The 18,074-nt window shown below is 45.7% G+C and overlaps 1 protein-coding gene across 1 annotated transcript in view; it reads left to right on the top strand.

Moving 5' to 3' along the window:
- The window catches only part of LOC140187821 (ras-like protein family member 10B), a 172,669-nt gene extending 163,676 nt beyond the window's left edge, over positions 1-8,993 (top strand). Inside the window, exon 4 of the mRNA XM_072243608.1 lies at positions 5,417-8,993. Coding sequence (XP_072099709.1) covers positions 5,417-5,687 — 271 coding nt within the window. The 3' untranslated portion in view covers positions 5,688-8,993. The remainder of the gene's footprint in view (positions 1-5,416) is intronic.
- Positions 8,994-18,074: the final 9,081 nt, after the last annotated feature.

The raw sequence follows: 18,074 nt of genomic DNA, 5'->3' as shown, positions 1-18,074 counted from the left end.
GCTTGGTAAGTTATTTAAAGTAATGGCATGGAACTTATACTTCTTCTCAAAGGCTTTTGTTTAATGGTTCTTCCACTCCTACACGTATAATGAAGGAAGTGTATCAATTTCAATGGTTCAAAGGTTCAATTTGATATCAGAGAATGTATACAGTACTGTATATAACCTGAAATTCTTACTCTTCACAGACATCCACAAAACAAGAAAAACCCCAAAAAAATGAATGACAGAAAAACGTTAAACGCCCAAAGCCCCCCTCCCCACGCACAAGCAGCAGTAAGCATCAAGTCTCCCCCTCCCCCCACCTGCCTTAGCAAAAGCATCAACCCCCCCCACAGCACCTGCCATGCAAGCAAAAGCGAAGCCCTCAAAGAGTCCAAAAAGAACTGCACATCCCAACACTTTGACATCCCACAGGCTCTCTCTCTCTCTCTCTCTCTAACGAGGGAGAGACTGAGATATCACACCTGCCACAGCGAGAAGGGAGGTAAACAGCTCACTGTTTCGATGTCACAGTGTGCAGCATCACTTATCTTGACAGCAGTGTACACTTTCCTGTCTCAATGTTTCAATCTCCCGTGACGCTTCTGTCAGCGACACTGGCGAGGAATCGAGGGGTTTGCAGGGAAATGAAAGAGCACGTTATCCACTGATGAGAGATGCAGAGCTCTGAGATGCTGAGAGAGCTTGGTTTCCTAGTGCATGATTCACAGAAGTCTTGTAAGCAGGGCTGCGCAAGAGGTGAGGACAGCTATTGGAATACAATTATCTATTGCAAAGAGAATTGAATTGAATACAAAAGTAAGGAGGCAGTGTTGCAATTACAATGAAGCTTCATCTGAAGTATTGTGTGTACTTATGGAACACTTGTTTACAGAACTGTGTTGAAAGCACTTTAGACAAGGATTTTCTGGACTGATACCGGGATTGGGAAAATCGCCTTATAAGAAAAGGTTAGAAAAAACTAGGCTTGTATCCACAGGATTTTGGGAGAGTGAGGAGAGACTAGACTGAAATACAGAAGATCCTGAGAGATTCTGACAGGGAGGGACGTGGAGAGAATTTGTGTATGTGTGTGTGTGTGTGTTTATGCATTTACCAATGTGTGACTATCTGTGTGAACCTATTTTTATGAACACCAAAACATGATTTAGGAGTAGACAGCCTAGCCCTTCAAGACTGCCCTGTCATTCAGTTTGATCATGAATGATTCATACTGGCCGCAACTCCTCCTCTATGCCAGTTCCCCATTCCTTGATTTTACAAATAATTATTTCTCTTCACCATAAATATATCGAAGGACCTGAAAGGACCTGTCCTCCATCACCCTCGGGTGCAGAGAATTCCACAGATTCACCAGCTTCTGAGAGAAGTAATTTCTAGACACATTAGTTTTAAAAGACTGAGAACGTTCCCTTGTCCAAGTATTCCCTACTAATGAAAATATCTGAATATCAACACTCTCGCACTCCCATATGATCTTATATGCTTGAACAAAGTCACCACCCCTCATTCTTCTTACTCTTGGGAATACAGGCCCAAGCTGTCCAGTCTCTACTGATAGGACATCGCTTTCATGCTGGGGATTATCCTGGTGAGCCTCCTTTGGACTGCATTCAATGCTACTATATCCTTTTAAAGAGGTTAAACAGACCCAAAACTGTGTGCGGTACTCCAGTGACGTGTCACCAACACCCTGCACAACTAGAAGAAAACATCCCTATCTTAAACTCCAACCCCTCTGCCATAAAGGCTGACTTCTTCTTACTGACTTGTGGGACCAGCCTGCCAGTATTTTTGGGATTTATGCCCTAGAACACCTGTACTTCACACACATGTGGTCTCACTCCATTAAGGTAATCATCTGCCTCTTATGTGACTTCACGCTTCTCCACATCAAGCTCCATTTGCCAGGTTTTTGCTCAATTACTCACCCCATTGCACAATCACAATGACATCATCACAGCATGCTCTTCCATCTATGTTTCTATCATTGCCAGACTTGGAAACATTACATTCATTCCTTCCCTAGGGGTATTAGAGCTCAGAACTGCATCATGGGAACAGGCCCTTTGTCCAACAGTGGCTGTGCTGACCATGATCTCACATGAAACTAATCTCATCTGCCTGGATATAACCCATATCCCTCCATTCGCTGCACGTTTCTGCCTGTCGAAATGCCTCTTAAACTCCACTTTTATACTTACTTCCACCACCACCGCTGGTAGAGCAATCCACCATTTTAGATTATGAAGACACGCAGTCCTCTTTTATTGTCATTTAGTAATGCATGCATTAAGGAATGATACATTATTTCCTCCGGTGTGATATCACAAAACACAGGACAGACCAAGACTGAAAAAACTGACGAAACCACATAATTATAACATACAGTTACAACAGTGCAACAATACCATAACTTGATGAAGAAGTCCATGAGCACAGTAAAGTTCAAAGTCTCTCAAATCTCCCACATCTCACGCAGACGGGAGAAGGAAGAAAAACTCCCCCTGACATGCTGACCACAATCCGACTCTGAGTCATCCGAAAACTACGAGCTCTGATCAGCTCTCTGACACCGAGTACTGAACGCCAACTCTGTCCGAACGATTCGACCTCCTTCTCGGTCGCCAAAAGCAGGCAAGGCCGGGGATTTTGAGGCCTACCCTCCAAAAGATTCCCGACCACACAGTAATGACAGCAGCGAGCAAGCGTTTCAGAAATTTCTCCAGATGTTCCTCTGTGATTTCACATCCATTCTCCATCAAATCAGAATTGTCCACGGCCCCTATTTAACAGATACGATATCATTTTTCACCAGAGGGCTGCACACGCAGGCGCCGCCACCATCTTCTCCTCCCGCCCTGTAAGTTCAAAGTATGTTTATAATCAAAGTATGTATATATTGTACAACCTTGAGATTCGTGTCCTTACAGGCAGGCACAAAGAAACCCAAAAGGACCCATTAAAAAAAGACTGACAACCACCCAATGTGCAGAGAGAGAAAAAAACAAATCATGCAAACAATAAAAATAAGCAAACAGCACTCAGAACAAAAGTGGGTCCATAGACACGAAGCCTGGAGCAGGCCACAGCCACAGCCTCAGTTCAGTGCACTTTTCAGAACATTTGTTTCCACTGGCCTTCACTTCTGTCTCTGTTGCCTCAGCCATGTGGACACTAAACAGTCTGTAGCCTCCCACCTCACCCCAAAAGCTCAATGGGAATTAGCCCTTCAGATTCTTACAGTTTCTCATTCCCACTAAAGATGTACAATTTCTTCTTTCATCGGAATTCTCTCAACCTCTACCCCATTTCACAGCAATTAGAGACTTCAAGATTTTCACCAGTGTCCAGGCGTTCAACTACAGAAGTCTGCACCAATCTGCATCGGGTGGGCATTTAGTGAGGCCAGAGGTCAGTTCAGCAGATGAATCTGATTGCTACTGTGAAATATTTTTAAAGCAATCACGCTTCCTTTTAAGCGGAACAAGTGCTACACATGCCCTTACACTTCCTCCCTTACCACCATTCAGGGCCCCAGACAGTCCTTCCAGGTGAGGCAACACTTCACCTGTGAGTTGGCTGGGGTGATATACTGCATCCGGTGCTCCCGATGTGGCCTTTTATATATTGGCGAGACCCGACACAGACTGGGAGACCGCTTTGCTGAACACCTACGCTCTGTCCGCCAGAGAAAGCAGGATCTCCCAGTGGCCACACATTTTAATTCCACATCCCATTCCCATTCTGACATGTCTATCCACGGCCTCCTCTTCTGTAAAGATGAAGCCACACTCAGGATGGAGGAACAACACCTTATATTCCGTCTGGGTAGCCTCCAACCTGATGGCATGAACATTGACTTCTCTCTAACTTCCACTAATGCCCCACCTCCCCCTCGTACCCCATCCGTTATTTATTTTTATACACACATTCTTTCTCTCACTCTCCTTTTTCTCCCTCTGTCCCTCTGACTATACCCCTTGCCCATCCTCTGGGTTCCCCCCCCCCCGCCTTTCTCCCTGGACCTCCTGTCCCATGATCCTCTCATATCCCCTTTGCCAATCACCTGTCCAGCTCTTGGCTCCATCCCTCCCCCTCCTGTCTTCTCCTATCATTTTGGATCTCCCCCTCCCCTTCCCACTTTCAAATCTCTTACTAGCTCTTCCTTCAGTTAGTCCTGATGAAGGGTCTCGGCCCGAAATGTCGACTGAACCTCTTCCTAGAGATGCTGCCTGGCCTGCTGTGTTCACCAGCAACTTTGATGTGTGACGTTTCCTTTATCTTCATTTATAGCAATTTCCTCATTATTTCAATATTAGATGATGAAATTTGTAATTGTAAATTCCAGAAAGCGTGTGAATGGATTTTTGGGAGAAATATATAACTGAGTGGAAGAGTTGTTGAACAGGTTACTGAGGGATGGGAGATGCGCAGCTCTCCACAATGAATACTATCGCAGCACCATCTACAGATGCATGGTGATAACTGCGCAAAGGTGAACCCTTCATTAAGGGATTTCCTTATGTAATGGAGCAAGAATCTTCACTGAGACAGGCAGTACCTTTGCCTGCACTAAACCCATTTACCAGCATGTTACCCGCAGCCTACTATACCTTGGCCATTTCAAGGGTGCTTCTTAAGTAGAGGGAGATTACCTATCTCCATCACCTTCTCAGGCAGAGCAAATACCCTTTGGGTTTAAAAAATAGTTCTCAAATCCCCTTAAAACCTCTTACCTTAAGGCTATACCCTCTAGCCTCTGCTATAGGGGAAAGTTTCTTAGTATCTACACCTCTCATGAAGTTGTACATCTCCGTATCTGAGCCCCAGCCTCTTTAGGTTGGAATACATACATGCCTCAACTGAATTTAATTGAATTTATTTAAAGACAATTATAGATGGGCAAATGTGCTGGTCTTAGCAGAGACACCAATCCTGAAAATATAATAATAGCCAGGTCAATGGAGGGCACCGAATGTCGGCACATCCTAATCAGATTTTTGCAGACCTTTGAAAGGGGTTTCTGGGCTGTGGGCATCTTCTGTCGAGTGGGACCTCGGTTTGGGGCTGCATTCCAGGCTGGCGGATTGTCTGGGTGAGAAACTACTCGGAAAAGTGGATCCCGGCCATAAGCTGATGCAGATCCCAGCTGCAAGCTGAGACAACCAGGAACGGAGCATGCCGTAACCTGAGACAACCTATGGAGTCAGGTATCAGACTTTAGGGACAGCCTGTTCCTGTCTCTGCAGCAGGTTCTGTGCCGTTACTTCCCTGCTTCTCTGATATCTCAGTATTGTGGACTGTTTAAAACAACAATGAAGGTACAACTGTGTTCTAGCAGCAGTTAAATTGGTGTCCTAATAATCCACGGGTCTCTCTCTCTCTCTCTCTCTTTCTCCTTCCTGCCCAGGGTGATCGGAACCAACGAGATCCCCATCATCATCGTGGGGAACAAACGGGACCTGCAGAGAGGGCGCGTCATCCCCAGGCGGAACGTCTCCAACCTGGTGAAGAAGACGTGGAAGTGCGGCTACATCGAGTGCTCGGCCAAGTACAACTGGCACATCCTGCTGCTCTTCAGCGAGCTGCTGCGGAGTGTCGGCTGTGCGCGCTGCAGGCACGTGCACACCGCCATCCGCTTCCAGGGGGCGCTGCGGCCCAACCGCTGCGCTGTGATGTGATACTCCAGGGACCAGCCGCTGTGCCGTCACGTGACCCTCCGGGAACCAGCCGCTGCGCCGTCACGTGATCCTCCGGGGACCCGCCGTTGCGCCGTCACGTCCTCCGCCAGGGACCAGCCGCTGCACCACCACGTGATCCTCCGGGGACCCGCCGCCACGCCATCACGTGATTCTCCGGGGACCAGCCTTCACGCGATTCTCCACCGCTGGGGCGGTGGCAGTGCCCAGGAGCTGGGGAGAGATTTTATTTTGCCCTACCGCGGTGTTTTCCATCTTGCCGCGCGCATGTCTGCCTTGAATAGACAGGCCTGGCGTGCAGCCTTCACCTTCCTCTCTCTGCTCCTGGTGTGTGAGTGCGTTTGTGTGTGTTAACGGCGGCTGAGTTGTAACGCCAGCCCCTTCACTAATCTTGTACAACCATCTTCAATTTATTTCCGTCAGTTACTTCAGCAATAATGAATCGGAGGGACTGAGAACACGGCGCCCTGACGCTCCGAGGCTCAAGGTCAGTGGCCACATGGTCCATGGAACTGACCACAACATCCGGTTTGAGCTCCATTCCACCACTGGGCTCCTGCTGCTGGGTGAGAGTCAGAATACTGACCCACAAGTGCCCATCTCCACCAATACCATGTCACATGCTGGTACCAGTCCCCGCCCTACTACTGACAACACCCAACACCTGTACCTACACACAGCAGCCAATTTACCTGCCCTTTGCACTTGTTTGACATGAGCAGTTGGGAGAACATGTGATCTCCTCACACAGCATCGAGATAGGGATTGAACTGAAACAATGGGGCAGCAGCTGTGTCTGTGTGCCCGTGTGTAAGATGCCATCTTTCAAAATGTCCTCAATAGATATATGCCACGATTTACCAACAGGGAATGAAATTCTCCCCAGTGTCCTGGTCACCCACAGCTCCGAGACCCATTAACTGGTTGCTGAGACTGTGTTGCATGTAAACTGGTGAGTCCGTGTGTACACAGACTGGTGGGACTGTGCACATCGATTGATCTCACCGCAGGCTGGTGTCATCATGCCACACATAGGTTGGTCTGGCTCTCTCTTTGTCTTTGCCAGTGAGGGGAAACAAAAGAGGAAAGCAGTAGAGGAACACAGAGGGTAAGTTTGCATATATGTTGGAACCTTAATGAGCCTTGTCTACAAGATTGGACACAGCATCACAATGCTGGAACATTCATGCGAGGTGAGTTCTCTTCTGCCACTCTTATTTTTCAGTCAATAAGGAGTTGTTGAGCACTGGGAAGAACCAGAATTTATTAGGCTTGAGGGACCTTTTTTCTTGTGTTCTGAGCTCAGTCATCGCTGGAGATTACATGTGTAAAGATTGCCCTGTGTTGTGGAAAACCCTTCTCGCAGTGTTTTATACTACGATGGTACTTCATCCTGCCAACACAAATTCTCATTCGCACCTACATTTCCACATTCCTCCACCCAGGTGAGAGGGATATCTTTCACTCTCTTCACTTCAAAATCCATCTTCTCAACTCTTTATAACTTGGACCAATGGACACATCTTCTCACTCCTGAAGTGTGGCTAATTACCAGCAGATGTGACACCTTCAAATCTTAGCATTACTCCCGACCACGATGATATGGGTGATGTTACTGATAGCTTTGGATCTACAACCGAGGGAGCTCAGAGGTGATAGATGTAGTGGCTTATCGGACAACAGATTATCGGATGTAAGATGGTTTGTTTCATAAAGATAATTAACCTGGAGAAGTCAATCAATCTTCACATCTTTTAAACCGCTCACATTATCTTATGTTGATTGACATTCTGAATGGGGACTGGGAAACAAAGGGCAGGTGGGGGCAAGGCTGTTCAGATCTATAATTCACATTACGTTCCAGATAACCATCTGTCAAAGGCAGAATGAGAATGTTCACATCAGCTCAGGACTTAATTGTGCAGATGGTATCCAATTATTTCAGGTCCACTCATTAAAAAATTATTCTGTAGCTTCCTTCCAAAGGTCAGGATTTCCCAAATTCTTTAGATCCAATGAGAAGTTTTTGAAGGGCATTCGCTTGTAATTTTAGAAATTATTTTCTAAACAAAATTTAAATAAAAATACTCGAGCAATGTGCATCTAGAGCAGACTTTTGACAGTAGCTTCGTTGCTCGCCAGTAACGATGTAAAATCTCTGATGATATGGGAAAGGCTTTTTCTTGTTCCCATGGATACCAGGTTTGGTCACGGTGTACTGGTGTCAGGGGTGAAGGCCATTTCTATTTGGCATTATCCTCAAACACCATTGGACAGTATTATATGCAAACATTAGCTTTGAAGTCCAGTTTTTACTCTGTAAATGACTACACCAGTGAGACCTATTAACCCTCCTTACGTTAGCCGTAGTCCATGCACACCACAGAGAAACTTAATGGCCCACCCACCTTTTGCTTTCATCATTTTCTTATAACAAAGAAGGAGGCCATTCAGCCCCTTGAGTGTTCACAGACCAATCCCATTTCCCTACTTACCAGTAAATGTGGAATAACCTCACAGAAGACAGTCCAACTGGCTTATAAATGAGCATCCTGGCTGTTGGCTGCACTGGCCGACTCTCCCAGACGTGGTCCCTCATGGACCACACTGAATGAGCTGAGTAAATCCGTATCAATGATGGTCTTTCGCTATATCTCTGCCATCTGTAGCATCTTGCTCTGCACAGATTGGCTGCCCCATCTCCCCTCGAACAACAGTAGCTTTTCTTCAAAAGAACTTCATTGGAGAAAATATGTTCATCACATCTTAAAGAAGTGAATTTTACATATTATTTCTACTTTTCCCATGGTTCTATTCATTTAAATTCCAGTAAGAGTGAATGCCACATCAGGAGTTCCTTCCTCATCCTTGACTCTCATTAGTTGAGACGGAATTTTCTATATGAGTCCATTTTATACATTAACACATCTGGAACATAGCTTTATCAGATAGAATGGCCTGGGGAATTAGTTGGGCCATTAACCAGCATGTATTCTATTGCTTAAGATACCAAAAAGTTTAACTGAATTATTATTTTATTTACAATAAAGATCAGCAGTGGTTAAGGGAAGGGTTTTACTTCCTGAAGTGAAAATCAACAGAAGACTTGGACATTCAGGTCCAAAACACGTTAAGGTCATAGGTGGAGCCCATTGGCTGTGGTCCCAATCAATAGTATCTCAGCAAACCATAAGTATTGTAATGTAAACAACAGGAATTCTGCAGATGCTGGAAATTCAAGCAACACACATCAAAGTTGCTGGTGAATGCAGCAGGCCAGGCAGCATCTCTGGGAAGAGGTGCAGTCGACGTTTCAGGCCGAGACCCTTCGTCAGGACTAACTGAAGGAAGAGTTCTTTCTTATGGTTCCTTCAGTTAGTCCTGATGAAGGGTCTCGGCCTGAAACGTGGACTGCACCTCTTCCTAGAGATGCTGCCTGGCCTACTGCGTTCACCAGCAACTTTGATGACTATTGTAATGTGGTCTGATTGAGACAGTAAACTAGTTTAACTACCAACTGATCCTTCATTTGCATTGTATGTATTCTGATTATTAATCATACTGATGGGTTTGTGCAATTATTAATATTCCACATTGTACCACTCTCTCTTGTACTCAGAGTAAAGAAGTTCCCATCCTAAAACTGGATAAATACACTTACTGAAAAAGCGCTATATCGAGCAAAATAAATTTTATTTACAGTAATTCCTTGTCCAATTGTAAATATTTCTTCAATCATACTGGGGTAGAAACACACGAGGAACAGCACAACTAGGAATTGCCCTCCAAATCACACATCCTGACTTGAAAATGTATCGCCATTACTTCGCCATCACTGGGTCAAAATGCAAGAACACTCTCCTTGACAGTATTATGATATACCCACACCTTGAAAGCTGGTCAGTTCAAGTTGGCAGCTCACCACCACCTTTTCAAGGGCAACTAGACATGAATAATTAAAAGAAGACACAACAGACTGCAGATGCTGGAATCTGGAGCAAAAAAACAATCTTCTGGAGGATATCAGTGGGTAAAGCAACATTTGGCTCTGTGTGTGTGGAGGGGAGGTGCATAAAATTATCAACATTTCAGATGATGCAGAAACTGAAATGTGGACAATTTCTTTCTTCCCACCAATGTTCCCTCTTTTATTTCATAGCTTTGTGGACCAACCATTGCTCTGAGCAGGAAATTTTTAAACAGCCTGAAAAATGTGCGGTACTTAATTATTTTTTTGTAATATGGACATCAAACAAACACAAACCACAACTCACAACAGAAGTAAACGGTGTCAGGCAGTGAAAGCAACCAACAGGCACAATGTCAAAAGTAAAATATTTTGACAAATGGTGCCAGCGTTAAGTCGGCCGGTGCTTTATTAAAAATTAGCTACAGACTTACATTCTGTGTTTATTGTTACAATTTGTAACAGGTCTAAAATGTTTCAAAGTAAAGGTTGTGGTACATTTATTACTGAGAAAATTTATATGTAGATTATATTCATTAATACATAATTAATTACAGGATATTTCACAACTATATTAACATTATTTAAAAGAAAATTCCAGCTGCTTGGCAACAAATGCCATGTGCATGGGAGCATTTCTGTGACTGTGCGACCATGCACCTGCACGGCTTAGAGGAAACAGTGCCTCCAACATGGACAATTAATGCTGGGGGAGCTCAGCAGGTGCGGAGCATCTCTGGAGAATGTTCCAGGTTAAGATCCTTCATCAGAACTGGAATGGAAGGGGGAATCATTTAGAATAAGGTGTCTGTGGTGGGGGGGGGGGGCGCGGGGATAGAGAAGGAGTTCAAGCTGGCAAGTGATAGGTGAAACCAGGTGAGTAGGTGGGTGAGGATTGAAATTCAAAGCTGGGAGGTGAGAGTTGGAAGTGGTAAAGGACTAAAGAAGAAGAAATCTGATAGAGGAGGAGAGTGGACCATGGGAAAAAGATAAGGAGGAGGAGCACCAGAGGATGGTAATGGGCAGGTGAGGAGAAGGGAAGGGTTAAGAGGGGTGCCAGAATGGGGAATTTAAAAAGTGAGAAGGGGAGGGAGAAGAAATTACTGGAAGTTAGAGAAATCAATGTTCAGGCCATCCACTGAGAGGCTACCCAGAGAGAATACGAGGTGTGGCCCCTCCAGCCTGAGAGTGGACCCATTACAGTCATAGGGTCATAGAAAAGTACAGCAAAGAAATAGGCTCTTCAGCCCATCTAGTCCATGCCAGGCCTTCTAAACTGCCTAGTCCCATTGATCTGCACCTGGACCATAGCCCTCCATATCCCTATCATTTATATACCTATCCAAACTTCTCTTAGATATTAAAATTAAGATGGCAGCTCATTCCATATTCTCATGACCCTCTGAGTAAAGAGGTTTCCCCTCATGTTCCTCTTAAACATTTTACTTTCCACCCTTAACCCATGAACTCTAGTTGTAGTCCCACACAAACTGAGTGGAAATGGCCCTATCTATACCCTTCATCATTTTGCATACCTCTATCAAATCTCCTCTCAATCTTCTGCATTTCAAGGAATAAAGTCCTAACTTATTCAATCTTTTCTTATAACTCGGGTTCTCCAAATGTGCCAACATCTTTGTAAATTTTCTCTGTATTCTTTCAAATTTATTTACATCTTTCCTGTAGGTAGGTGACCAAAACTGCACAGAGTACCCCAAAATAGTTCTCACCAATGTTCTATACAATTTCAGCACAACATACCATCTCCTGTACTCAGCACTTTGATTTATGAAGGTCAATGTGAGAAAAGCTCTCTTTACAAACCTATCTACCTGTGCCACCACTTTCAGTGAATTCCCAGTGTCCTGCCATTCACTGTGTAAGACCTACCTTGATTGGTCCTACCAAAGTGCAACACCTCACAATTGTCTGCATTAAATTCCATATGCTATATTCCAGCCCATTTTTCCTGCTGGCCCAGATCCTGCTGCAAGCTTTGATAGTCTTCCTCACTGTCCTCTACACCCCCAATCTTAGTGTCATCCACAAATTTTCTGATCCAGTTAACCACATTATCATCCAGATCATTGATACAGATGACAAACAACATTGGATCCAGCACCGATCCCCACAGCACTCCACTAGCAACTACTACTACCAGTCCCTGACTTCTCCCACAAAGCCAATGTCTCATCCAATTCACTACCTCATCGTGAATGCTAAGTGACTGAACATTCTTGGCCAACCTCGCGTGTGGGATCTTGTCAAAAGCCTTGCTGAAGTCCATGCAGACAACATACACTGCCTTGCCTTCATCATCCTTCCTGCTGACTTCCTCAAAAACTCTAAGATTGGTTAGAAACTACCTACCACAGACAAAGTCATGCTGACTATCCCCAATCAGTCCCTCTCTATCCAAATACTCATATATCTTGTGTTTTAGAATACCCTTCAATAATGTTGGTATCTCTCCTGTCGCTAAGGATGATTTAAATAAATTTGATAGCATCCCCTGCAATTTCTGCACTTGCCTCTCACAGGGTCCAAGGGAACGCATGGTGGTTTATCCATCTTAATTTGCCCCAAGACAGCAAACACCCCCTCCTCTGTAATTTGTATAAGGTCCATGACATCTCTGCTGCTTTGCCTCATTTCTATAGACTCTGTGTCTGTCTCCAAAGTAAATAGAGATAGAAAAAATCCATTTAAAATCTCCTCCTTCTCTTTTGGCTCCATGCATAGACTGCCATTCTGCTCATCCAGCAGATCAATTTTGTCCCTTGCAATCCTTTTGTTCTTAACTTATCTGTAGAATGCCTTGGGATTCTCCTTCACCTTGACTGCTAGAGCAAACTCATACCTTCCTTTAGCCCTCCTGATTTATTTCTTAAGTGTTCTCTTGCATTTCTTATATTCCCTAAGTACTTACTTTTTCCCACCTGCCTATACCTGCTATGCACCTCCTTTTTCTCTTAACCAGGGTCTCAATATCTCTTGAAAAGCAAGGTTCCCTAAATCTGTTATCCTTACCTTTTATTCTGACAGGCACCTGCAAGTTTTGTACTCTCAAAATTTCATTGTGGCAGTAGAGGAGGCCACAGACCAACAGATTGGAATGGGAATGGCAAGTAGAATTAAAAGGGGTGGTCACTGAGAAAGCCAGCCTTTGTTGGCAGATGGAGTGAAGGTGCGGTCCTCCAGTATACGTCGTGTCTCAAAGGTGTAGAGGAGGCTCAGTATGGGAAGTCCACATCCCTTGGGGAGGGGAGGGAACGTCAACTCAGACCATGAGAGGCCTGCGTCAGGCATGAGGCCTGAGCCAATAGGCTGGTCCTGGATTTATTTCATAATTTACTGGCATAATTTACATATTACTATTTAACTATTTATGGTTTTATTACTATTTATTATTTATGGTGCAACTGTAATGAAAACCAATTTCCCCCGGGATCAATAAAGTATGACTATGACTATTTTCATGCCTTACAAGGCACAGATTGGAAGTCTGTGTGGGGCGCACAGACTAGAGCAGTGTGTGATTAACTGCCTTGCTCAAGGGCACAAACACACTGCCACAGGTGAGGCTTGAACTAGCGACCTTGAAATAACTAGACGAACGCCTTAACCACTTGGCCACGTGCCCACATCCCTTGAATGGACAATAAAGCTTTATATTGATAGATGTTTCTCAACAATGAGTAATTCGAGATTATTTAGATCTCAATACAGCACCAAAAGAGGCTGTTCAACCCACTAAATTCATGTGAACTCTCAGTAGATCAGTTCCATGAGTGCCTTTCCCCCTCAACTTACTCTCATGACCAAAGAGCCCCCTTTAATTTTTTTCATCACCTATCTGTACTCAGGGGCAATATAAACTTTCTGCATATTTTCGGGATATAGCAGGAAATCAGAGCATGGAGGGGAAACCCATGTGGTCATAAGAGAAAATGCAAACTCCATACTGACAGACAGAACCAAACCCAGTTCTCTGGAACCCCAAGCTGCACCACTGTGCCACCCTTGTCACATGAGACAACGTAACATGGATACCAACACCCAACATCTCTCTCCTATTTCCATCCTGTTGCTGAATTTACCGAATTTACCTCTGTCTGCCTTTCCTCTCTCTCTTGTTAGTGAAAGACAATCTTCCTTCCTTTCATCTGTGCTGCTGAATTTTAGGCCGTTAATGGGTATGCAAGAACACTCTGGGCAAGCGTGAGGTGTTGCATTTTGGGAACCAAATGCAAGAGGAAAGTGTACAGTTAATGGCAAGACCCTTAGCAGCACTGACGTACAGAGGAATCTTGGGATAGTTCCCTGAAAGTGGCCACAGTACGCAGGGTGAGAAAGGAGGCATTAGCTGTGCTTTTCGTCGTTTGTCTCAGTGCTGAGAGTACGCCAGTAAGACTGACGTACTATAAGGCTGGATCCTCATGCTGGTTGAAAAACTAAGCTAATATCTCTATCTAGTAATCAACATTCAAGCTTAGTCAGGGTAAGTGTAGGCAGGAACGCTTCACCAGGAGGACCAGGGTTCCAAATCACTCACAAGATGGCAGTGAGGAATCATAACTGGGGGGGGAGGGAAATCACTTTCATTGGACCCCCCCCCCCAATAAGCAATGTTGCCAGTTTAAGGTGAAGAACGTCTTCTGCATCCAAGACTTCACCGGTAACGTTTTCTTTGACATCTCCTTCAAGTACGCAGCAGGATTGCAGAGGTTCCCGCAGGATTTTTGGGAAAGGGAAGCAAGGCTCTGCTGTCACTGCTGAAACTGCAGCCACTCTTCATTGTCCCCACCCTCAGACGGAGTGTGTGATCGCAATGCACACGTTCAACCTATGATGTCATCACCTTCCTGACCTGTTAATAGAAAGGGAGGTCAAGGATGTGTTTGGGATTTGGACAAGTGCCAGATTCAAAGGTTCAAAGTTTCATTTTATACAAGAGAATGTGCACAATATACAACCTGAACTTCATACTTTTCACGGACAGCCACGAAACAAGAAATGCCATAGAATGAATGTGAGAAACAGTGAAGCCCCAAAGGCCCTTTCCCCTCCCTTTACACAAGCAACAGCAAAAGCATCCACCACCCCCCCCCCACTGCACCAGTGGAAGCACTGACACCCCCCACCTGCTCACCATGGAAGCAACAGCAGAAAGCTCCCCCCCAAGAGACCTCGATCCAGGGTGCATCAAAACTACAGTCCATAACCCAGTATTTCGGTACCTCAGACAGGCTCTCTCTCTCTCCACCGACAGAGAGGGAGGTCACTCCTACAAAACAACAACAACTCATCGTTCCGATGTTACAATCTTCCCTGTCACTCTCCAAGTCCCACTCTCGAGGGGGTGGGGGGATGGGGAGTGGTGTAATGGAGAGAGTGGGGGGAATTGGGGGAATGAAGGGAATGAGGAGATGGAGGAGATGGGGAGGGGAGAGAGGGAGAGAGGGGGGAGAGAGGGGGAGAGAGGGGGAGAGAGGGGGAGAGAGGGGAGAGGGAGGGGGAGAGGGGAGGGGGGAGAGGGGAGGGGGAGGGGGGGAGGGGGGGAGAGGGGGGAGGGGGAGAGGGAGAGATCACTTGAGTACAGGGGCCTTCCTCTGACAGCAGCAACAATTAGCAAACGCACCGCCTGTGGTCTCAGTGTTTCAGTCTCTCATGCTGTTTCAGTCAGTGAAATCAGCCAGGTCATCCACTGGGCTGCTCCCCAGCTTCCAAATTCCCAGTCTAAGAGCACATGTCTTCCAGGCCATTCATGGAGATAGCAAACCACTAGGCTGCACAGTTGGTCTGAAAACCCACCACTTGCGAAGAACTGCAGTTTTAACGGTAGGTCACGGACTCTGACAGAACCACAACCACCTTGAAAAGAAACGAAAGACATAAGAGAAGAGAAATGTCAAACTGAGGTAGATGTGATTGGCGCTGTCATCTACCCTCCTTATGTCTTTGCCATCAGAGGGAAACATGGTTACAGAGTGAATGCCAATCAAGCCAGGCTGCACCGTAATTCCAACAAGTCTAGTCATGTGCAAAACTGCAAGAACAAAGGCCATCAGACCTCAAACTGCAGGGAAAAATAATTCTGCAACCTTTGTGGAGAGGAAGGCCGCCTCTGCAAGGCTTTCGCAAAAAGTGTTGGCACCTACACTTGGCCAAGAAGAGGGGGAGCTGGAACTGATAATGCCCAGAGAGATGCTGACACCCCCACTATCAGTGCAGTGGCCGAAGCCCAGGCTGAAACAAAGACTGGGATCGAGGAAAGGCCTGAGTTCTCACTCCCCAGGTCCCTCCACAACATGAAGAGGAATCAGAGGAGCAGGCTAGTGCAGATGGACAAGAAGAAGAAAGGCGTGTAGTGAAAAGGAAGAAGTCTGAGAAGACACTATCTAACAGTATAAAGAGGAATGGGAAGGAAAGGGCAGGGCAGAAGACAGATGCCAGCAGCCTCTCCTAGTCAGAGTGTGAATAAAGTCACTGGAGAGACATAGCTGGTAGATATGAAGTAGTCTTTTATTCGACAAAATGAGACATAGCAGGCATCATATTGAGACCCTTTCACACAGACACTTGCAAATGTGTATGCTAAAATATAGTACCCGAAATGAGTAGACACACCCCCACTGGTGGCCTAAACCTACAACAACCACTGATTACAATTGGTGACCCCGTCTCACCAAATTAACGCACAAGGTCTAGTGTCAGCACGTACACACACCACACTACTTTTATATCTACCACTTCAGCTCTCCGCCAGGTTTGTGACACCTTGTGATGCTGTAGCCACCGACCCAAACAGCTCCAAGTGCGAATGCTAATTTTAAAAATACTCACCGACGTAGACTGCTGAGATTGCAGGCCACACTATGGGTCAGAAGAAAGTATCCCGGACCAGCCTCCAAATATTGTAGTGTGAACAAAGTCATCAGAGAGATGCAGCTGACAGAAATAAAGTAGAACTTTATTCAACAAAATGAGACACAGCAGGCATCATATTGAGACCCTTTTGGAGGAAGAGGCCTGCTTGACCCAACATTACATGACATTTTATATGCTAAAGATCAAAGGACAATTCTACATTTACAATGTATGAACAATGCTTCCTTTGAATTACACACAACTTTCACACCTCCTTCTTTGCACCCACACTCTAGACACCTAAAATGAATGCTAATCAACATTGTGTGGTTTCTCAATTAAGCTGTTCAAAGCTCTAGGAACCTATTGTCCAGAGCTGCATTTCAAATTTAACCTACAGTCCATGTTCAGGTCTAAAGTTGGTTGCTGAAGTTAATATTTTGCTATACATCCCAAGTCCAGAATATACTTTAACAGGAGGATGCAGCAAATTCAGGAAACTGACGAAGCAGGCAAAGGAACCACAAATCCAGAGAGGACAAAGTGGAAGGAACTCTACAGGCAAATAGGGATGAAGAAGAATTTTTGTTGACCATTCCCCAGCCCTGGGAACCAGAGCAGTACAGAGGTCATAAGTCCTCAGCTCCAGGGAGCCGTCACCCTCAAACTCCGGGAGTCCGGGAGCAGACCAGCTCGGAGAGGTGGAGGATGCAGGTCCACTAGAGTAGGATGTCGAAGCAAGAGTAGAAACTAGCTTCTCCCAGATGCACCACCAGCATCGCCACACCCGGGGGAGGACCGTTTTCAGCAGCTGAGCCAGCAGACGTTGATTCTGTTCACCAAAGCTGTCGGCAAAATGGCTCAGACAGAGTGATTCCAGAACTCAGTCCTGGGTGATAAAACTTACGTAGTGTGAAGAGCTCTGTGTGACGTGACAATGCTTCGCAATAACTTGCTAAGGACAAGGCTGATGTGCTGCCTACCACACTTGCGCAGCTGTCGGAGGTGGTCGTGATGGTGGTCCAATGGTTTGTCTGTGTGGTCGGTTTTGGGGGGAGCAATGACTGTCACACTTCAGGCCTGGGGATTCTCCAATCTTCCAAATCAGGGAGATGGTTGGGAGGCATCTCTTCGTCACGGATCTAACGTACCAAACATTCCACTCTGGCTAATTAATGTGAACAGCGCTCCTGTACGGAATGAGGTGCTGACCTGCCTTAGCAGCTCCCACCACTGCTGGTGATGTCTCGGTCGGTTGTTCTGGGCGGTGATTTCAATTGCATTATCAATGCAGCTGGACGATCCAGTAGAGCCTCCCAGAACATCCTGTCCTCTATCATCGAGGTATTAAGGCTGATTTATACTTCTGTGTCAAATCGATGCCGTAGGTGTGGCGTAGCCGCGAACCCTACGCAGTGCCTATGCAGATCCCTACGCTGTAGCCTGACGCGCACTTCTCCCAAAATGTAACTACGCGTCGCGGCAACGCAGACCGCAACAACTGTGATTGGTCCGCTTGGTAGCATCGCATT

This window comes from Mobula birostris, chromosome 25 (assembly GCF_030028105.1).
Source record: "Mobula birostris isolate sMobBir1 chromosome 25, sMobBir1.hap1, whole genome shotgun sequence".
Classification (NCBI taxonomy): Eukaryota; Metazoa; Chordata; class Chondrichthyes; order Myliobatiformes; family Myliobatidae; genus Mobula; species Mobula birostris.
The sequence above is the reverse complement of the archived record's forward strand: the minus strand, read 5'-3'. Positions and strand labels throughout refer to the sequence as shown.